This window comes from Podospora pseudoanserina, chromosome 3 (assembly GCF_035222485.1).
Source record: "Podospora pseudoanserina strain CBS 124.78 chromosome 3, whole genome shotgun sequence".
NCBI classification, from domain to species: Eukaryota; Fungi; Ascomycota; class Sordariomycetes; order Sordariales; family Podosporaceae; genus Podospora; species Podospora pseudoanserina.
In genome coordinates, this window is record NC_085922.1 from 579,802 (window position 1) to 601,471 (window position 21,670).

The following is a 21,670-nucleotide window of genomic DNA, read 5'->3' on the forward strand; positions in this document are numbered from 1 at the left end:
ATGCCAGGGATCGCGCCGACGGCAGAAGCGAGCGATGGACGGGCGACGAGATCGTTAAGGCTTCTTCCCCCGGGCCCCAGTGGCCCCCCCTCCCCTCCCCTCTCCCCAGGCCCCGTTAAAAGGCCCGTACGCCGCACAGCCAAGAACCTTGGGGAGGGTGCTGCGGGAAAATAGTGACCAGCAAGGAACCAGGTAATGCAGCGCGCAAAGCATGCGGGTTCGAGGTCGCTTCGTGGTCGCTTCTTGTCAGTTGCTCACAGCAGAACAGCAGCAGAAGCGCGCATTTGCAGCTTCCCACACTCCCCTGCGCGCAGGCCAGAAAAGCACAGGCCCACCAATCTACAGAGAGACGTATCGTTGAATTTCTCGAGAGCAGCCACACACCCAACAACAGGCAGGTCCATCAGTCGACGCAGGAAACCCGGCCCAGGGTCGCGTTCATCCCCTGGTCGCTTTTTTTTAGGGTCAGGAATCGTGGCTCCATAAAAAAATCTAATTAAATTCCCAGCATGGCTCAATCCCCCGAGTCACCCCAGTTGCGACTGCAGTCGTCTCTGGATTCGAATCCCGTAAAGCCGCGCGTGCTGCCAAATATCAACACGCTCGACGAGCACCTCCAGTCCCTACCGACCCAACCATCATCCCAACAGCTGCCCCAGCTGTCACAATCCTCACGACCCTCAGAGCCCTCACAGCCCTCACAGCCCTCACAGCTCTCACAGCCCTCACAACACCACCACCCGCGCTTTTGGACACCACCACCGCCGACACAATCACAAGCACAGGCACAGACACAGGCACAGGCACCACCGCCGTCCCAGACGTCACAGCCTGCCAGTCTGCCAGAGAGCACCAGTGCCGCCACTAGCTCCAGCACCACCAACGGCGGAGGACGCGGCGGTGAGAAGGACGCAGCCGATGAGAGCTCGACCGTGAAACATAGTAACACCTACCATCACGCGCCGGGAGCCAGCCCTGCCGCTGCCGCTGCCGTTGCCGTCGGTGCAGCAGAGAATTCGATGCACCAAGTTCGGGGCAGTCAGTACGAGGCGCGATACAACGGCGACGCGCCAATGTTGACCGCGTCCATGATGTCCAACTCGCAGCCACTCCCCGGGCCTCCCCGCCAACCCGTCAGCTATGCCGGCTCGATGCCCTACCATCCCGACAGCCTACCGCCGACATCGCACTACCCGTATCCGCCGCAGGCCGTTCCGCCTGCCGATCCTTACCGACCGACGCCAACGTCCCTTCCCAGCATGCGAACCCTCGATCACGGACACGGGCACGGGCACGGACACGGACACGGGCAGCCACAGCCGCCACCACAGCACCAGCACCAGCAGCACGGTATGGCGCTGGGTGGCCACATGGTAGCCCCAGTGGCCCCGGGCCCGTCAGGCTTGGGATATCACTATGTCCACCCACATGTTTATGGTCTTCCCGACCCCTCTGCCGCCGGCATGCGCTTCGCGATCGCGCCTGGCCTGGCAGCCGACCCGCGCATAGCCATGAGCGGAGGCAGACACAAAAAGGTACCGGAGAACCGGAACAGGCCCCTGATACCCCGGGATGAGTCGGCCTGCTGACTATGAGCTTTTCGTTATGGCTGACAGGAGATCAAGCGACGAACGAAAACCGGCTGTTTGACATGTCGCAAGCGCAGAATCAAGGTGCGTAGACTCCCTTTCAACAGTTGACATTTTTCCTTTTTACGCTCTTTGGATTGCGGTAGTTGGGGGGGCGTCTTTGGGGGAGGGGAGGGGCGCTGGTGTTGTCGTGGTTGGCTGGCGTTGGACAGAGAACGTTGTTGGGTAGACATTTGGAGTTGCGTTTAGCGCAGAAACCTATGTCTGCGGCTTTGTGGTTGGCAACAAGCGCTGTCCGATTTCTCGGGTCAACTTGATGCTTTCGCTTGTGATCGCTTGGAGCAGCTCACCCGCCGCCTTACGTCGGGGCTATTCCAAAGCGAGCAAACCAGCGAGCCAGCCATCCTTCCACACGTCACTTGCCGTTACCGAAGGCGCTTGGACAAGACCCCGAATTTTCGGCTCCAACTGCTTTTCTCCTGGCGAACCCCCCCTCAATCAATCACACACACATTCTGTATATATCCGCACTGTTTCCCACCCCCAAACCCAAACCTGCTCGGCTTCTAACGTGACATTTCTCTGATGTAGTGCGACGAGGGACATCCGACGTGCAACAATTGCAAAAAGTCGAAGCGCGAGTGCCTGGGCTACGATCCCATCTTCAAGCAGCAACCGGGCCCAAGCGCCATCCAGCCTGCCCCGAACAACCAGCAGCAACCCTCGACACCGTCCACGCTCGCGTCCCCCGCCCCAACTGTCCTGTCGTCCTCCACCACGCACGTCTACCCTCCCCCGACCGCGACGACAGCCACATACCCGCCCCCGCCCGCTCCAAGTGTTGCATTTGACTCCCCTGCATCCGCAACCCCGCAGAGCATCAAGGCCGACCAAGCATACGACTACTCGGCGGCTATCGACCCCGCTCTCCAAGCTGCGGAAGCCTCGAGCACGCCTGCATCTCACTATCAGCAGCATATCAAGACTGAGGGGGGCACATCCCACACCGTTGGTGACAAGAACAATTTGAGAGGTGGCACCCCATCCTCCCCTTCCACCCTGCCTGCGCTTGCGCAGACTCATTCGCGGGAGATCATGTCGGCTCATACAAGTTTCCCAGCAAAGAAGATGAAGGTCGATGAGCTGATAGCACTTGGGGGCGCCTTCCCCCCAGCCCCCAGCTCGCCCCCGTCCCCCGAAACTATCGACGAGATGACCAAGCTGTACTACGAGGTCTACGTTCCAGGTCTGACGCTCTTTTTCGAGACGCAATGGTATGATATCGCAAAGGACCGGATCGCGACAGTTCTCTCTGCCGCCACGCTCCCCCACGGCCAACCGCTCGTTTCTCTTTTCGCTTCCTTTGTCGACTCCATCTCCAAAATCCACGGCACCGACCCGAGCAATATGGTAGCCTCGGGCCATCTTGAAACGTGTGTGATTTGGGCACTCGCTCGGCTGCCGCTGCTGCCCTCTTTGAATACTGCCCACCCACCTTCAGCATCAAACGCTCCTGGGCGGGATTCGAACGAGGCATGCGGTCGTCTACGTGTCTTCGAGACGCTCATCTCCGGAGAAACGCTAGAGAGCAATCCTTTGACACCACCGGCAGCCAGCATGAGCCCATCACAAAGGAGCGAGCTGGAATTTTGGTTTCATCTGGCGCAGTACCTTTTGCACACGCATGCCCCATCTTCTGGATCTAGTACTCGTGAACATCTTCTTGGTCTCATGAGGTCTCTGCTGGATGGTCGAGAAAATCGTGATGTGATTTACAGCATTGTGGTGCTCCGCGAGTTTACCCAGCGTTGGGACGCTGGCCCGAACGAGCAAAATGTGGGAGCGCATTTGGAAGAATCGGATCCGCGCAGCAAGCTCGCAGTTGCCACGCGGTTCATTCGAGACGAAGCTGCCTCAACGGGCGGGACGACAAATGTTGTGCGGCGTCTTTCCGATCTGGCCTATCGAGCATTTGTTCGACCTGGTGTCAACGTCAACAGAACCGGCAGGGGTGGTTAGCATTCATGGGTGAAAGGTATCAGCCGCCGCCTCTTTATCTACCAGCCTCGCACGCTTATAATTCGCCGTCTGTATCAAGGGTCCAGCTGGTGCCGGTCCGTCTATCACGCGCTTCGGTATTTTTTCTGATCGCAAATCACCATTCCCACGGCAGTTTGATGGCGGCCTGGGTCTTTCCTTGTACAATACGTTTTGTGGGATTTCTTAGGGAAGCGGAAGAGGGGGTATCTCGTCGGGTTGCTGTCTGCTGTCGACGAAATCGTTCTCTGAACAGAAATGAAGAAAAAAAAAAGGGGGGGGTGTCGGAGGCTAGCATAGTCCTGCATTTGGGCGTGGGGTGCACAAGGAGTTTCATGGGGCTGCAAAAACTTGATATAAAAGAAAGCTGCATCTGGTGGCAGGCGATGGAATCTGCATTTTCTTTCTTTCTCTGCTTGCATACAACCTGGCGTTCTTCTCAGTGGGAGCCAAGGTGAAGCGGTCTCTTACATTTTAGATTTTCAAACATTGTAGAATCTTTCAACTACATACTGGCCAAATACATTGAGCTTCGCGGCGGAAGGGTGCAGGAACTTCGATCCCGTCCCCGTGTCTTCGTTTGTTCATATGTGGTGGACTTTTTGCCTCAGTCTGATGAGGCCTTTTTATATCATGTGTGTGAACTTGACAATTTGGTCTATAGAGGACGAGACGGCAACCACGCCAGCTTGAGGTTTTCTTCCGTAATTTCGTGAGAGAAATCTACTCCAGCACAAAAGATGGCAACATGCTTCCACAACTACTAGCGACTCAACGATGCGCTCCGGTTGGCCATGACAATATGCAAGAAGACACTCATTCTTAACTATCCTCATTTCTACCGTTCCATGCTCTTCTGCTCCGGCACGATACTCCGCAAACGACCAGATTCAACAGCCATGCGCACATTGCTAATCGCCCATTCTTCCATCTTAGTCTCCGTCTCGACGGTAAAGGTTCCCATGTGTGGGACCAGAAGGACGCGGGGGTTGGCCAGCAACCCAGGGTGGACATCCGGCTCGTTCTCATACACGTCCAAGCCGGCAGAGCTTACATGTCCAGAATCAAGAGCTTCCACCAGCGCTGCTTCGTCGATGACTGCCCCTCTGGCCGTGTTGACTATGACGACGCCTGCCTTCATCTTGGCAAACTCGTTTCGCGAGACGATGTGACGGGTTTTTGGGTTCAGGGGCAAGTTCAAACTGATGACGTCGCTGCCAGCCAGCAAAGTGTCGAAATCAACATATTCAGCCCCAATCTCCTTCTCGATATGAGCATCCAGCCTCGTTCTGTTGTGGTATCGGATCTGCATACCAAACACCAGCGCCTTCTTGGCCATGTTTCGGCCTATACCGCCCATACCCAAGATGCCGAGGACTTTGCCCTGGGGATCGTGTCCCAGCGGTGGGAGGGTCTTCCCGCGCCACTCCCCTGCTCGAAGAGAGGCCATGCCGACGGCCACGTTTCTCAGAGCTCCGAGAAGGAGGAAAATCCCCATGTCGGCCGTGGCGTCGTCCACGGCCGTCGGGGTGTTGGACACACGGATGCCGCGAGCGGTACAGGCGTGGACGTCAACCTGATCATATCCGGCTCCGTTGTGGCACAGGAAACGGAGGGAATCCGGGAGTGCCTGGAGCAGTTCGCCATCTATTTTGCCTGTCACTTCGAAGCTGTCGAAGGTGCGGTAGGCGGCAACGCAGCCGTCAAAGGCTCCAGAGGATGCTTCCTGGATGAAGTCGGCTCGGTTGTTCGACTTTGGCATCAAGATTTGAGCTATCTCGCCAACGGCTTCCCACGATGACTGGGCACTGTGCGGCCGTCCGTGAGCATACATCTGGGGCTGCCAAAGGAATGCGACAGAGAACGAAACTTACTGCTCAATTACGCCTAGCAAGAGCACCTTTGGTCGGCCTGCACTTTTAGAAGAGGCCATTGGAACGTCGTCGTCGGCGGGAGTACTAGCTAGAGTTGGTCTGGCGAACGTCTCAATTCTGATTCAAATTGAGAGGCTGGCTGTCGAGCTTGCTTGCAAAATAGTATCAGACAATATCGCCTTCACCACTCGATCGTGGCGCGGGGTTGTTCAGAGAATACCGCGGGGTGATTTGTCCGCAGCAAAGTGAAAGTGTGACTAACAGCCAGTATCAGAACGAAAGCAAGCAATTGTCTCGCAATTTGAATGGTGTTTTCCAGATACAGATAGGCCTGGGATACGAAGGATGGGATGTGTCAAAACTCCGGGTATGGTTCACAGAGAATATCTCGGCTGATCCCAATGTTGGCGTCAACGGCTTGGAGCATCATGAAGCTCATCCATCTCTTGCAAGGTTTCCGCCAGCCACCTCGACTGCTGCCATTGGTTGTAGAGGTGACGGGGGCCAATTCTTGTCCCGTGATTGATGAGAGATAAGAGCCTCAGCTATTGGCGATATTATCAGTAGAACATGGCGTGCCAGTAATCATACCTGCCACTACACCGAACAACAGCGGAACTGTCGACTCGGTTATTCCCGATGCTACTACATTTGGCAACCGTGACGAGTACTGATGACATGTTGAGTAACACACACCCACGCAGCCACTCAAGTTGCGCAGAAATCACACCGTGTACAAAGTATACACACAAAAAGGACTGGGTATTTTATTGTGTTGTCCCTCTATTCGCAAGACCTCGGTTGACGGGGTCGTGTCCTCTAACCGTCCCTTCTCTCTTCTACTTTTCTCACCATAAGATGTAGGCGCTCCAGCGCCCCAATGTTTAACGCCTGCCAGTGTGGGTGTGGGTGGATATCATGAGCCAAAGCCAACGCCGTACTTTTTGTTGAAAATGCGTACCATGCCCCAGCCCATTTTAAGTTACCCTGCCCAAACCCTAGATGAATCATGCAAGTCATGCCTGTTGAAAACAATGCCCCAAAACCCCATTACATGCCGTCAAGACCTGTCCAAGATCGGTGTTGTTGAACGAGATCCCTGGTAGAAAGCCCAGTGTGCCCTGGTAACCACTGCAGGTTTGCGGAACACAAGATATATTAGAAAAGGAAAAGGAAATTAGTAGCGGTAGTGGTCGCTCTTGTAAGGACCCTCAACGTCGAGGCCGAGGTACTCAGCCTGGACGTTGGTGAGAGTCTCGAGTTCGACGTTGACGTGGTCCAAGTGAAGACGGGCAACCTCCTCGTCGAGGATCTTGGGGAGGACGTAGACCTTCTTCTCGAGCTTGCCACTCTTGGCGAACTCGACATACTTCTTGGCGAAAGCCTCATCGTTGTTCTTGAAGAGCATGATCTGAGCGAGCACCTGGTTGGTGAAGCTGCACGACATGACGAAAGAGCTGTGGCCAGTGGCGCAGCCCAAGTTCACGAGACGGCCCTCAGCCAAAAGGATGACGTGGCGGCCGTTCTTCATGAGGAAACGGTCAACCTGGGGCTTGATGTTCTGGACAGATTGGGCGTTGGCCTTGAGCCAGGCAACGTCAATCTCAACGTCAAAGTGACCGATGTCTAGAAGTTTTGTAAGCGGCGGAAGATCAAAGACTCAAGGGCATAAGGATCTAAACATACTGCAGACGATGGCATCATTGGGCATGGCCTCGAAGTGCTTGCCAACCAGAATGTCACGGCAGCCAGTGGTGGTAACGAAGATCTGGCCGACCTTGGCGGCCTTCTCCATGGTGGTCACCTGGAAACCAGCCATGGCAGCCTGGAGGGCGTTGATGGGATCAACCTCGGTGACGAGCACACGGGCACCCATACCCTGGAGAGCGAGAGCACAGCCCTTGCCAACATCACCGAAACCAGCAACAACACCAATCTTGCCAGCAATCATCACGTCGGTGGCGCGCTTGATGCCGTCAATGAGGGACTCGCGGCAGCCGTACAAGTTGTCGAACTTGGATTTGGTGACAGAGTCGTTGACGTTGATGGCAGGAACAAGGAGCTTGCCCTCCTTGAGCATGCGGTAGAGGTGGTGAACACCAGTGGTGGTCTCCTCAGAGACACCGTAGCAGTCGGCGAGCATCTCGGGGTACTTGGTGTGGACCAGGTGAGTGAGATCACCACCGTCGTCAAGGATAAGGTTCAGCTTCTTGTTGTCCTTGAAGGCAACGAGCTGCTGCTCCAAGCACCAGTTGTATTCCTCCTCGGTCTCGCCCTTCCAGGCGAAGACCGGCACACCGGTGGCAGCAATGGCGGCAGCGGCGTGGTCTTGGGTGCTGAAGATGTTGCAGGAAGTCCAGGTAACCTCAGCACCAAGGGCGGTCAGGGTCTCGATGAGGACAGCAGTCTGGATGGTCATGTGGAGGCAGCCAGCAATGCGGGCACCCTTGAGAGGCTGGTCGGCAGCATACTACAAGGAGAATTAGAGACATTGTGATAATCTTTGAAGACAATGCGAGGTCTAACCTTCTCTCTGGTCTTCATGAGACCGGGCATCTCGTTCTCAGCGAGCTCGATCTCGCGGCGCCCGAAGGCAGCAAGGGAGATATCGGCGACCTTGAAGTTGGACATTTTGATGTGATGTGGGGGAAGCTGTAGCGACGACTGTTGGTTAAAATGAAGCCACAGGATAAGGTAGCTTGGTAGTAGAACTAACCTGCCGATGGGAGGGAATGGAAAAGGTGAGGGGCGGGGGAGAATAGTCAGGGAAAAAAGATGGGAGAAGGGTCGGGGATTTTGCTTACTTTTAAAAGAGGGGCGGAGTCGGCGGAGTGAGGGGTCGCAATCTAGGCGCTGGGCAGGGCACTGGGGTTCAACTTAATTGCCGTCACAATTGGCAGAAAGCACCGAACACCGAATGCAGGAGCACAACCAGAGGCTGTAGCTGGTGCAATTGATAGCCAATTATGGCAGTTTCAGATTTCTTGGCTCTATAGCAGATTCAATTGTGTTCTCGTCAGGACAACGAGCACAATGCTAGCGGACCGGAATAAGGAGACTTCCAGGACCACCAGGAAAAGAAAATCAAACCCGAGCCAAAGCGGGACAGCCATGGAAAATGTGGGGTATGAAAAAGAGCAGCAACCTGAAGGCCCTGTCGGTGAGTGGTTCTGGGGCAAGCTATGCCGCTTTGGACTGCACAACCCCACCAGTCTGCCCCTCTTTCCTCCATCGCCGCACCCAATGGTGAGAGGAGAGCGAAACGTGGGAGGGGCTTCCAGCACGAAGTGGCCTTTGACGTCTTTTCGGCCTATACAGCTAGCCATAAAACCGCAAAATCCATAGCTCTCAAGAAATTCGCACAGTCTGTCACAAAGCATTGGCTTTGGATCGTCAGCCCCCATGCATCCGGACCAATTTGATATGTGGACTCCGACTCCGAGGATAGACTCCGGGCTGAGACCGTGGTCCGAGGAAGCATAGAGAGGCTCGTACATCTTACATCAACTCTTACGTCAATCAAGATAGGTTCCTGGCAATGGGGTGCCCCTGTGCAGCCAGACCCGTCAAAAGCCGAACATCTTGTGGGTATTGTGGTACTGTTGGTGTTTATTTATCCACGCCTAACGCAGGCCCTCCTATCTAGTTGCCTTTCGCCCTGGTGTCTCTAGTTCGCTCTCGGCCCAGAAAATTTCCATTAAGCAAATGGACAGCATGGCTGGCCCGGAAACTAAGCAATCAGAAAAGATGCCCATAACCCGGAACGCCAGACCTAATGCAGTCGAGAATACCCGCCAACGCTCGTCAAACCCCCTTTTCACGCACGCCATGCACATGTCTGCCCTTACTCAGGCAGCAAATTTCCCCGGACAGCAAACATCTTGGAGGTAATTGCAGCTGTGAACCCATCCACCTGCTTGCTGTACTGCTCAACCTGTCGCGCATTCAGCATGCCCTCGAGCCGACTGGGCTCTTGTGGCAGCTTGAACAGTCTTTGCCATTCGTCCTCGGGGAGAGGAGCCTGCTTCGCTGCAACACGGGCAGCATTTTCCGCCTTGCGCTTTGTCTGCCATTGAGTGATCTTAAACTGCTCGCGCGTCAGCTGACGCTGATAGTACTGGTGGTTGTTGAGATCGGTGTAATGGGCTTCGATACTGTCGAGGAGAAGATCGCATGTCTTCTCGAGAAAAGGGTCAATCGACAGATCAAGGGCGTCGAAAGATGGGTTCGCAGGTAATCTGGCAGGGTCACGAGAAATGTCGTTTAGCGACGTGGGAAGCGGAACCTCGGCGGTCTCGGGGAGGGTGGGCATCTGGTGCAGGAATGTGGTGAGGAGGTGAGAGTCATGAACGATGACAGGAACTTCCACAAGGATGTCCTTGAAGCTCAACTTGGACTTTTGCAGGCTACCGGTCGCGGCATATTAGCGTCAAACACCGTGATCAACTCGATAAGCCAGACTGGCGATCACCTTACCTCTCTGTTGTGAACTTGCCCTCCTTGTATGCGGCCATGAACTCGGGTGAGAGTCTGAACGCGCGCAGGCTGAGCGCTCCTTGCGAGCTCCTGCTGACATCATGAACGAGCGCGACAGTCTTGTCGTTGTCGCGCTGATAGTGGTATTGATTCTCAATAAAGTTGAGGGAGACAAAGTTGCCCATGGTGGCACTGGTGTACCAGCCGACGTTGTTAGCATCCACGTTGACCTCCTTCAAGTGCTTGATCATCTCGTTCTGGTAGGCGATATTGGCCTTTGCGCGGGGGGCGGCGGCGGCGAGGCTTGAAACATCGTTCTGGTGGCCGTCGGTATTCGCAACATCGACCGTGGGGAAGGGAAAGGCATTTGTGATCTCAAGGACACCGTCGTTGTCCATGCCCACCAAGGAACCGGTAGCTGTGGTGGGAAAGCTGGCAGAGCAGTGCTTGACAATCTTGATTACTACCTGCCCGGACGTTAGTATCGCGATCGCTGCTCGGGCGGGGCTCTGAGGGCGCAGGGACTCACGAGCGCCTCGACCTGGGCCGATTTGAACGGCACATCTTTTTGTACGTCGGCCATGGTGAAAGTCTGAGTCGGCAATGAGATCGGCGGATCGGGAGTTGAGAAGACGTGCGTGTGTCCGTTCGTACTTGGGTCCGATGCTGAGGAAGACTGCCGGCAACTTTTCACGAGGTTTCTGGGAAATCTCGCTAGTTTGTGGGCAAGCTGGCGTCGAGGTGGCTTGAAAGGCCGAAACGGGGAGCAGAAAAGTTTTGTCAAAGGGTCTGGTGTGGCTTATGTCCCACTATATGTGGCGCATGCGAAGCCTGGGGACGCTTGCAGCCTGACTTCTCCACCGCATAATGCCAAGAGGTTGCGGACACAGTGTGGGTCATTGTAGCCCGACCCACCCATCCACATCGGTAACAGCCCACTGCCAATTTGAGGAGCACCAGAAGAGCACTGCTCGTAGCCGCGTATACTAATACAAGAAGGAGCGAAACATAAAGATAAGTTCGACGAAGCCAGCACAACTAGCAAGAAAGTTCCAGGTTTTACCTGGCTACCTATACATCCATCTATGTCCCTGAATGGGAAGCTTATGGTTCTGGAGGTGTCGTTGTTTAAGGGAGGGATTCGCAAATGGTCACGAAATTCGAGCACTGGCCAGTGATTTGACAAAACACCAAACCATCCCACGCTCCCCCACGTCTTGTGGCTCATCTCGCAATTCGTCAGTGATGCTTAAATGGACGACACACCCATCTTTCCGGTGCTCGTTCTTCTGGTCTTCTCTTTTCTTTCACTACATCTCTTTCCTCTATAAACATATAACCCTTTCGGTACGAGGCAGCGACTTGATTCATTCAGTTAGAAAGCCGTCTATTATTCTATGGATATTTCCCCGCAGTCTTCTATAAAAGCCATAATGATGAGACCAAACTCGGCCACCACACGCAACTCGCTCAGTCAGTCCACTCGCTAATAGACCACCCGTTCACGCCTTCGTCTATGGTCAGTCGATGCCGGTCGATCTTCCAAAATGAATACAAATGTCGTGCGGCACCGGCAGCCTTTCGGTGAGCAGGGCCAACCCCTCCTTTTCTTGCGTCTTCGTGAGACCTCCACACACACGTTGCCAGATTGCGACCCTCAATATCAGGAGTGCCAAACCAGTACCTGCCATACAAGCTCGTCAGTTAAAGTTGGGCTATTTCTGCTTACTTTCTGTTGCCTGGGTTTCATATGACGAGACAAAGACCTACTTGAGGAACCCACCGCTCGACGTGGCTTCCACGTGGGCTGCTTTGTCGAGGGTTCCTAACTCTGCATAGATTGTCGTGGGAGGGATACGGGACCGAAAGGCAACAATGTAGAAGGAAGTTTTCCTCCATGCATGTTGTCTCTGGTTGGCAAGTGCCCGGAGAGTATCGATGATGTCGGGCCAGTTGAATGTGTCAAGGTATGGCGCTGTGGCATAGTCATCCCGCAGGCACCTCATGTGTGTCAGGGCGAGCGCGAGAAGTTGGTTTTCGGTGTCGAGGGTATCGAGGTCAAGCAGATGTTGCTGCTCTGTATAGGGCGACACTACAAGATATCGATCAGGCCCTGGCGAGGGCGTTGGCGTGGCAACAACCTCAGACTCGGACACGATGATGGAGGCTTTGGCATACACTTGGCGCGTGTTCGAGTCTTGGGCCTCTGCCACGATTGCTGGCCCCTGGGAGATGGTCATCGTGTGGCGAGTATGCCGATGCTCTTGGTGGTGGAACAGATTGCCACGGGGGGCAGTGGGTGAGAGGTGTTATATAAATCCTCTGTTACCGTGGAGCGAGATGGACAAGCAACATCGTAAGAGTCAGCTGGGCAGCAGAACAGTTGTCGATGGGAACAGGCGGATAAAACAAGATGATAACAGGATGCAGGAGGGCGAGGTCGGATGCACTGGCGACACATTGACAGTCAAAGAGACTGGTGACATGTCGTGAGCGAATCACGAATTCATGCGGAACATGAGCTAGGATAGGGCCATTACTCTCGAGGCCTAGTTATGGGCATGACCACTGAGCGGTTGCTCTCCGAGTAGGAGTAAGCGTCGTCGCGGAAACCCTTACCGATGGCGCCATCGATCGTAACAGTGGTGACATTGCAGTCAAACTCTGCTCCGGCTCATCTCTGGTTCTTTGACGGATGAAAGAGACGGGAAATTCGGGACAAAGCCTTGTTTCACTCTTCTTTGCACAACACCGATCTAAAAGAAAGCAGCGCTCGCACATCAGTCAACGTCTCGCGTCATATAGGTGTTGCTCACCGCCAAATGGGCAATGCAAAGTGTGCATTGCGACTTGCAAACGAACCTGGCGGGGCTTTGCGTGGTAGCTATCAACAATGCGATTTCCAGATTACCGGGTACCACCTCCCATATCTGCAGATCCGACCCTTGGCTTTCTGCCGATAACCCCCGTGCCGTTCTTCCCCCAAGACCACCCACGGGGAGTTTCAACAGAGTCCCATTCCACTGCCTGACCTGAAAACAGACGGTTGCTGCTCATCAGCGACTTCGGAGCTATCTCTGACTGGAGTTAAGAATACACTGTGTACGGAAGACCAACACTCCGAGGGCTCTTCAATATGCCGCTATGGTGCATGGTTCCTGGCATTGGCCATGCGGCGATCAGTCATCTTGCTATATGGAGGAAGCCGATTGCTGTTCTACCGCAGTTCGCTTTAAAGCTTCAAGAGAAGTTAGGATGGTCTGCTGATGTCCCCTTGAGCCAAACCTTGGCCATTTCGTATGAGCCCAGATATAAGCCACTCCCCAGGGCCGTCCATGTCCCACGAAGCATAGCTCCCCGAAAGAGGCCACGCACCCCCTCTTTTCGGACTATCCTGCTCGTAATTTCCCATGTGGTTTCCGGGGCTGATGTGCTCCCGGCGTTGAGCATGATCCTCGTTTTGACCACATCTAATGGAGTGGTCAGCAACGCTGCAAGGCTGCCCGAGACTGCAGCACTTGCTCCCGTCACCAAACCTGTCTCAACAAGAGCCGACTTGAGGCCATTCTGGCGCGTCTCCTTCGACTGCCTGGTGTCTTGTAGTTGGCCACTGTCCGCGTAATCTTTCCGTGTATGTGAGGATTCTGCACCTCCCCTCTTCCAGTTCCAAATTTGGCCCCGAAAGATCTCAAACAGCGGGAATTGGAGTGCAGTGAAAGGCAGATTTCTGGCGACAAGAACAGTGTAGCCTGTCCATAATCTTTGTCCGGCGCCTCCCTCACTCCGCCACACCATGTGCAATGCTTCGATGGATGATGATCTGCTATGACCAGAAGAGCTGGAACGCTGTAAGACTTGAGCATTTTGCTTGATCACCTCAGCTGGTGTGAGAACAGTACACGAGGCCAGTTCGGCGCCAGCTGAAGCCAGAGCGTGAATTGCTGGCTGGGGGGCTGTACTGGGCAAAGAAAACTTCAGGGCAGACTTTGCAGATTCATAACTGATGAAAAATATCGCAGCTACACTCCGCCATGAGCACAGCTAAAGTCAGTTGGCCATTCATGTACAATGTTGACAAGCATGGAAGGAGTGAAGCGTACCGGCAGGCAATGTCGCAAAAACCACACTACCAATTCCTTGGTATAGACCTCTGAGCCCATGAGATACCGGCGCTGGACGTCCTGGCTGACCAACAATACCTTGACTCTGGTATCGAGTCTTTATTGTATCCAAGGGGTAAACAAGGAGGTCAACAGTAAACGCTGCCACCGCACCGGCCTAGCAACAACCTTGATCAGCAAAGTATTTAAGCCTTCAAGCTTGGATCTGCGTGGTTACATACCGCCAATATCTCCGCCTGTGTGTTGTCCCTCATTAAGACGAATGACGCCTCGTTTTTATGCTCGTAGGAATCTTATCTGACTGAGAATCTTTTCGCAACGTACGTAGTTGGAGGGTGGAAGTGTGAGTCTGGTGATCACTAGCGATGTGTCTAATAGCAGGGGTCTCAAAGCTAGCTAGGCACCATGACATCATAGCTGTAGATGTGGGTATCTGCCGCTCGAGGTCATACGCAACCACCATTCCTTATAGTAAAGGATCACGGTATGTACTCTTGGGGTTTTCTAGTGCTATTCAAAGTTGAAAATGAGAAAGTAGGTAGGCTGAGAGTTTCTTGTGATATTGTATAGGACGACGAGACTAGCAAAAAGCACTAATAGCATATAAATACCAAAGAATATATGCTATAGTATAGCATCCACAAATCTTTTTTCTACTAAAAGTTCAGAAAAGGATTTGGGATACTTCTAATTTTCCGAGATTTTTCTACCTAAATTAAAGTTCCGAAAAGTGTTTTTTCAGAAATCGAAAAACTTTCTATGTTCTTATTATATATAAAATTATAAACTTAAAATATAGTATGATTTAATATACTTTCAAGAAAATATCGAGTCGATTTTCTATGTAAATTTTTTTCAAAAGAATATCTTTTTTTATTAGGGTTTTTTTTCTTTTTCAAATTAGATGTCTCTTCTCTTTTTGAATTTTAGTGAAATAGTAAGCTAAATATAGATGTTAGAAAGAAATACCCAAAGTAAGTAAATAAGTCTAACTACATAAAGCTTACTATTTAAAATAAAACAGTAACTTAAATACAACATTTATATTTTAATTAGGATTAAAAAAATAGGTATAATCTTGAACTAATATAAAATGGAAAAAATATAATAAGTAATTTAAAAAAAAATTAAAGCTGGACTCTAATATATAGAAAACAGAAATAGAAGCTTCATCTATAATTAAAATAGTAAAGTTTGATATAAATAATAAAGTAAGTAATCTTCCAAACTATACACGTATTTTTAGTTTTTTAGCGCTTATTTAAAGCCTCGTTAGCTTTACAAAGTAAAGCGTTCTCTATAAGAAAGAAAACCAGCTAGTATATTATAGCTATTAAATCTTTAGTAGATTAGTTTACTATCGCTAATATTAAAGTCGGAAAGCTATTTTTAATAGCTAGTTATACAAGTTTCTAAGCGTTAATTGTAAGTTAGCTTCTCGGGGGTTTTATAGTATCTAAAATACTTAAAGTTATAAAGTACCGGGCTGCATGTCACGGTTAAGCCAACGGGCAAGTCAAACTATGTGCGGGGTGCAATGCGTACAGCTAATCGCTAGTAGAACTAATTAGGACGGGAGTAGCCTTGCCTATAGGATTATTATTAGGGGGCAATAACATAGCGCAGGGTTATTAATGAGAATCTATAATCTAGGATAGGATTATAGCCAAGGGTTAATGATCTAGGAGACTACTAGGTCTATATATACGGAGGAACTGGCTGGTGTAGATAGATAGTTCCGCAGTATGCAATTAATTACAAGTCTTAATCGTTGGTATTTAGACTATTGTGATTGAGATAAGCTATTTGTTGTACACTGTTTAGCTGTACCGAAGCAGGATTGTTCAGAAGTGCTTTTAACTAGTATCCCTTTCAGAGGATCTGGATAGGAGTTCGTCACACTGCAAAGTCAGGGATTTTAGCGTAGGAAACTTTATATCCAGCTTAAAAAGTACCCTTTCTAGCTTGTGCAGTATGGAGCTAGTACGCGCAAAGCTACCCTATATTTTTCTCTATTATAGAGGCGAAAAAAAGCTTTGTAAAAAGTTTGGAGGAAGTTGACTTTACTTATGTAATTAATATACAGGTGTATTATATCCTCGATTTAACAACTATATGTTTATTTAACAGCTTAAAGTAATTAATATCGAGTAGCTAAAAGAGGTGAAAAGAATATGTTAAAATACAGCTTTTGTTTGTAGATTTTACAGTGTATCTGAGCCTTGTATATTACAGGGCCTCAGAGGCAATACAATGGCTTGAATCAGCAGTGTTTAGGGACCACGGTTACCGGAGCGGAGGCTCGGCCTCCGGAAGCAATCCGAGGTCCCGGGAAGCCGAGCGCTAAGGCCGGTGCCCTGCAGTAGTCAAACGGTAGCGCAACGTGGCCTGTAATGTAGCCCCTAACCTTGTGTTTAGTTAGCGCATTTAGCGGGCGTTCGGGCCCAGGAACAGGCGTTCAGGCCCGGGAACGGAGTCACCCTCGGGGAACGAGTAGAAGGCTGATGGCCTATAAGACCTCTGCCTCACACCCTATTCACTGTGGTATTTCTTAGTCTGTAAGGTTCAATCAATATACTGGTTCACCACACTCATCAGTGCCTCGCAAGCCTATGTTACAGTGACTCTCTTCTATATATTACAGGGCGACGCCCCTGTAATCCACCTTCCTTCAGTGCTACGGCGACTGTCGAATGCTGCAGTCAAAGTCTTCGCTCTCAGTGTACTGCGCCGATAGCTATTTAAGCCTGTATTTACAGGCCTCAATAGCACCTATTTCAACATAAAGCTTAATCAGACTAATAAGCTTTATATATCTCGGTTGGTACCGTACCATAAACTGCTTGAAGATAAAATAGATTATTAGTTAATGTTTTAATAATTAATTGAAAATAAATAAGACAGATTACAATTAATACCAACAAGTTAAAAGAAAGACTTTTATACCTATACTCTCTTGGGAAAGGTAAATATTAACAGCGTTCAATTATAATATAAAAAGTTTTGAATAAAACTTTTATAAATTAAACTTCAAAATGATTTCACTGAAGTTAAAGAATAACAATTTAAATGATTAATATTATAAACCTTCAAAAACTTTTCTATTAATTTCGTATATTTTATCACGGCACTAGTATGTAACTTGTGGGGTAAGTTTGGGTGTGAAAGCTATATAGCTTTTAAAGCTCTTGAAGCGATTCTAGGTGATTGAAACTCAGCTGGGCTCGCTAGATTAAAAACCGTATTTATATAAACTTATCGATACTTTCCTTATTTTTTTCATGATTTATAATTCATTTACTTAAGTATTATCCATTTTATTTATATAATGTCTCGAATTGCTTTTAATTACCTCACTAGTTAATCAACGGTGTCCGTCAACTGTATAAGCTTTAATTGTATTTAACTAAAATTATAATACTCAATTCTGATTTGAAATGCTAAGAAAAAATAATATACTTATTAAACTAATACAATCGCCTTTACAATTATAATGATTGAAAAGCAAATTTAATATAGCTTCATGATGATTATAATTTTAAATGAGCTTTAGAAACAAATACTAAATTTAACATAACTTCCAAGAATAAAATATTTTTGTATATATTATTCCGACTTTTAAATAATATGATACCAAAGCTTTTCAAAATAATAGGGAGAATGATACTAGTTATATACTTATCTTTTAATATGAAGAAACATTTGATTCTATTATTACCAACCTAATATTGAATAATATTGAATAATGTTTTTATATTGTTTTATGAAATAGTGTAAAGAATTTTTGAATTAAAAAATCTTACCACCTAATACTATAATGAATGTCAAAACTTTGCTTTTTTGTTAAAAATTTGTTTTAAAAAGTAAAGAACTGACTTTAATGGTTTGATAATTTATAATATAATAGAAGTAGAAAGTTAGGAAGAAAAATTCAAGAAACGCTAGATCCGTAAAATACAGCGCTCTAATAGTAGTCTTACTTGCTTTACTAAAATAAAAATAAAAAAGCTTAATAACGGGAGGCTTTTGTAGCCTCAAGCACTTTAATAGGGTACTGAAAAATACATTTCTACTTAATTAAGTCGAAATGAATAGAATAATAGATAGTTGTAAATTAAGCCGCCGCTAATAAAAGGAAAGTTAAGTTTTTTATTGTTGAAATAAAGTATAAGAAGTTCCGAAAAGAGTTTAATTAGGTAAAGAAAGAGGTGTTTTGAGTAGGGATTGTAATAGAGAAAAATATGACGACACGAAGATAATAAGTAATAGTATTATTGGTTTATTGTCGAAGGTTATTAATGATATTGAGAAGGTTAGCGCATAGGTGTATTTATATTTCTAAAAAACCCCCGCTTTATCTCTGGTCCTGCTACTGAAGACTTAGCCAGTTGGGCTCCCACGAATATTTATTAAGTACATTAATACCTATGCTTACTCTTGATTTTAAAAATTAAGGATAGATTTATATCATAATAAGTATTATTATAATTAATCATATCATCATTGATGATATGAAAAAGTTCATTAAAAACACTAAAATACTATATAATTAAAATTATCGTATCGTTATTATCAACAAAAAAACTATAGACTAACATAAATATACAAAACAATCTAATTGTATAATTTGTGAATTTTATTATTAAATATATATGTATATAGAACATATAAGTTATGAAATTTATATACCAATCCAAGGCTGATAGCAAACTTCCGAAAGAACTTGGTATCACATCTTCAAATAAGTAAATAGTTAAACGATTTATTATATATTTATTAAAGAAGTTTGTATTTTAGAAAGGAATTATAAGTAAATTCTAACTTATAATAAAGCTTTGCATTTGTTAAAAAGAAATTTAATACTATCGCCCACATTACCAAAGTTAGTTAGTGTATTAATTACCAAAAAAGAATTATAGTAGACTTATATCGAATTTCGATAATTATCTGCCGCTACTTTTGTTAATTTTAACCGTTATAAAAACTCCTATATTATAAAAATCTTAATAGTCTAAGCTAAATCATATCATTGAAACAAGAAACCCTTGCTATTATCTTAACAACATTAAAAGGCTAAAGTTAAACCTAAAACTTAAGATCATAAAATGAACCTGACCATTAGTAATGATTTTTCTTTTTCAACATGAACTGAATCATAAGAAATGTTTTCAATATATATAATATCTTTTAAGATTTAGGAGCACATCAATACTTGTTCATAAACGAGTTTTCCGTAAAGAATATTGATAATGGTTAAAAAGTAAAAAAAAATAAGGCCTTTAAGTTAGAATCAGTACTTCTTCAAATGAAAATAACAGGAAAAATGAAAGAAAAAAATATCTACGCACTTAATTATTTAGGAATGAAAGTATATTTCATCGATTCTCCTTATCATTAAAAACTTATATAATATAATTATATAAAGTAATAATAAAATAAATGGAAACGTACCTTGAAAGTATAATTAATACTATTTATTATTTCCTAGATATATGAAAACCTAAGGTAGTAATTTTAACTAAAAAACAATATTAATAATTCACTAGAGAATTTAAAGTCCAAAAAAAGGAAATGTAAAATCTCCGCCCGATAATTACACAAACCGCGCTAAATTGATGACATTCTTTCTGACCTTTAAAATTATGTAATATAGAAAGTTGAATTAGATAGATTGTGTAGTATTAAAATATAGGTTTCTCAGGTATTTTAAAAACCCGTGAATTAAGGAAGAAATTTGTAAAATATGATAAAAAAATTCTATCCGCTTAAAAATACCTACAATTAGTACCGATTAAAACGAGATTTATAGAATAGTATCATAACCAACCTGTAATGCAATAGTAGTTAAAGTTGCTCAGTTGTTTAAAACAATGAATAGAAAAAAATTCTATTAAAACAAATAATCTGGATAAATAAAATAGCTTTATTGAAAACAGATCATAACAACAAATAATTATTCAGATATTTTCCCATACTAAAAATGAACTCAACTTAATACTATAATTTATTCAAAGTGTTTCAGGAAAATATTCCAAGACTATCCAACTACATTATTTTTATAATTGCTATTTAATATGAAGAGTAAATACAATGTTAAAGATTTGAATTGCGATTTATCATCTAAAATTTCATAAATAAATAAATTATTTACAAAATCCGTAGCACAAGAATACACAATGAAAAGTAAAGAAACAAAATTATATACCGCCTTAAATAAGCCTAATACTGTTGTACAATAAATTAAATAAAAAGATTATTTTTATATTATAAATACTGGAAATTTAAACTATTATGAAGAATACTAATACCTCTTTCCTTCAATTAATCAAGTTAGAACTTATACTAGATAAACTAACATCTTCGCAAAAACTGATATTTACAAGGTTTTTAGTTATACATACACAAACAATAAAATTCTAATGACTCTGCGAATAAAGTATAGAATTCATAATCACAAAATATGATTGAATAAGTACTTCGTTTACTTTTTTATAATATACTAGTTAAATTTTGATAGCATATTTAACCGTATTCTATTATATTTATAGTAATACTGTTTTGATTTACTTCCATAGTAAAATGGAGTTGCAACACTATATAAAATAAAGATTAAAGAAACTTTAAAAATTTAAAATATAGGCTAATTGTTGGAAAAAAAAATGTATATTAGATTTTACTCTTAATTGATCCAAAAAAAGAATATCATGAATAATGAAATATTACAAATAGATATTGACGGTATATAGTTTTTCTTAAACTTTTATCACTTTTACTACTACTTTATACCAGCGTACAACGAAAGTGACTAGCGTTTAACGAGCTTATTAAAAAAAAACTTATAAATAGTGTTTTTTATATTAAACATCCTTGACACAACTGAAGTAGGATTCCCTAAAATCCCTATTCCTTTATTACTTAAGTACATGTTATGAACAGATTTAAAGACTAGTATTTCAATAATATATTCATTAATGTATAATTCTGGAAGTGTAGAATACTTTATGGTATTCTATTTTAAAATAAGATAAGTATAGGACATAATTATTTTATTTAAAAAAAAACCATGAACTATAATAAAATTCTCCCAAATATAAGAAACAAAGTCTATCAATTGACAAAGTATACGTTCTGAAATAATAATAAACTATAAGCCCTTAAATGTTTCTTTGATAAATAGTTTTTAAATACTTAGGGAGTAAAACCAATATATTAAACAATACTTCGATATTTCAATTTGATATACCGTTTCAAAAAAGAAAGTATATTAACAGCTAAAAGTTTTATCAAAAAGTACGCCCTATTCCATAGTACTATTCTACGTAATTCCACAAAATATCTCCTAAATTAATAAAGGTAAAGTAATTATAATTTAAGAAAATATATTTACCAGAATAAAAAATACAGCATACTCTATTAGCGAAATTTGAGTTATATAAAGGAAAAATTGTATTCATTTTAAAATATCTCTATAAGCTTTAAATCAACAATAACCTTGCTAGTATTACTCTCTTTAAAAGTATAGCCAACCCCTTCTGCAAATAGTACAGTAAAACAGTATATATATCAAGAATAA

At 45.7% G+C, this 21,670-nt stretch overlaps 6 protein-coding genes across 6 annotated transcripts; 1 reads left to right on the plus strand and 5 right to left on the minus strand.

The window, feature by feature from the left end:
• Positions 1-509: 509 nt before the first annotated feature.
• On the plus strand, positions 510-4,402 carry QC764_301840 (uncharacterized protein; the record flags this gene model as incomplete). The annotated part of the gene is made up of 4 exons (XM_062945307.1): positions 510-1,535; positions 1,617-1,673; positions 2,181-2,622; positions 2,710-4,402. 4 exons carry the CDS (start codon positions 510-512, stop codon positions 3,606-3,608), a joined length of 2,424 nt encoding a protein of 807 aa, XP_062801255.1. The 3' UTR covers positions 3,609-4,402.
• Positions 4,293-5,559, minus strand: GOR1 (glyoxylate reductase; the record flags this gene model as incomplete). The annotated part of the gene is made up of 2 exons (XM_062945308.1): positions 4,293-5,434; positions 5,501-5,559. 2 exons carry the CDS (start codon positions 5,557-5,559, stop codon positions 4,465-4,467), a joined length of 1,029 nt encoding a protein of 342 aa, XP_062801256.1. The 3' UTR covers positions 4,293-4,464.
• A 1,118-nt stretch (positions 5,560-6,677) lies between these two features.
• Positions 6,678-8,589, minus strand: SAH1 (S-adenosyl-L-homocysteine hydrolase; the record flags this gene model as incomplete). Its single annotated transcript, XM_062945309.1, has 4 exons — positions 8,217-8,589; positions 8,027-8,152; positions 7,187-7,970; positions 6,678-7,126 (listed from the first exon to the last, which is right to left on the minus strand). Exons 2-4 carry the CDS (start codon positions 8,129-8,131, stop codon positions 6,678-6,680), a joined length of 1,338 nt encoding a protein of 445 aa, XP_062801257.1. The 5' UTR covers positions 8,132-8,152; positions 8,217-8,589.
• A 497-nt stretch (positions 8,590-9,086) lies between these two features.
• On the minus strand, positions 9,087-11,223 carry QC764_301870 (uncharacterized protein). The gene is made up of 3 exons (XM_062945310.1): positions 10,506-11,223; positions 9,977-10,443; positions 9,087-9,906 (listed from the first exon to the last, which is right to left on the minus strand). The coding sequence occupies exons 1-3, from the start codon at positions 10,557-10,559 to the stop codon at positions 9,345-9,347; spliced, it is 1,083 nt and encodes a 360-aa protein (XP_062801258.1). The 5' UTR covers positions 10,560-11,223; the 3' UTR covers positions 9,087-9,344.
• Positions 11,224-11,742: 519 nt separating this feature from the next.
• On the minus strand, positions 11,743-12,216 carry QC764_301880 (uncharacterized protein; the record flags this gene model as incomplete). Its single annotated transcript, XM_062945311.1, has 1 exon — positions 11,743-12,216. The coding sequence occupies one exon, from the start codon at positions 12,214-12,216 to the stop codon at positions 11,743-11,745; it is 474 nt and encodes a 157-aa protein (XP_062801259.1).
• A 1,000-nt stretch (positions 12,217-13,216) lies between these two features.
• On the minus strand, positions 13,217-14,351 carry QC764_301890 (uncharacterized protein; the record flags this gene model as incomplete). Its single annotated transcript, XM_062945312.1, has 3 exons — positions 13,217-13,995; positions 14,077-14,254; positions 14,319-14,351. The coding sequence occupies 3 exons, from the start codon at positions 14,349-14,351 to the stop codon at positions 13,217-13,219; spliced, it is 990 nt and encodes a 329-aa protein (XP_062801260.1).
• Positions 14,352-21,670: the final 7,319 nt, after the last annotated feature.

Bases quoted from the DNA above. Each gene is read 5' to 3' on its own strand.
- QC764_301870 (XM_062945310.1), bottom strand. From the start codon at position 10,559: ATGGCCGACGTACAAAAAGATGTGCCGTTCAAATCGGCCCAGGTCGAG. The intron at 10,444-10,505 runs GTGAGTCCCTGC...ACGTCCGGGCAG, and splicing joins CGGCCCAGGTCGAGGCGCTC to GTAGTAATCAAGATTGTCAA. The intron at 9,907-9,976 runs GTAAGGTGATCG...CGCGACCGGTAG, and splicing joins GGCAAGTTCACAACAGAGAG to CCTGCAAAAGTCCAAGTTGA.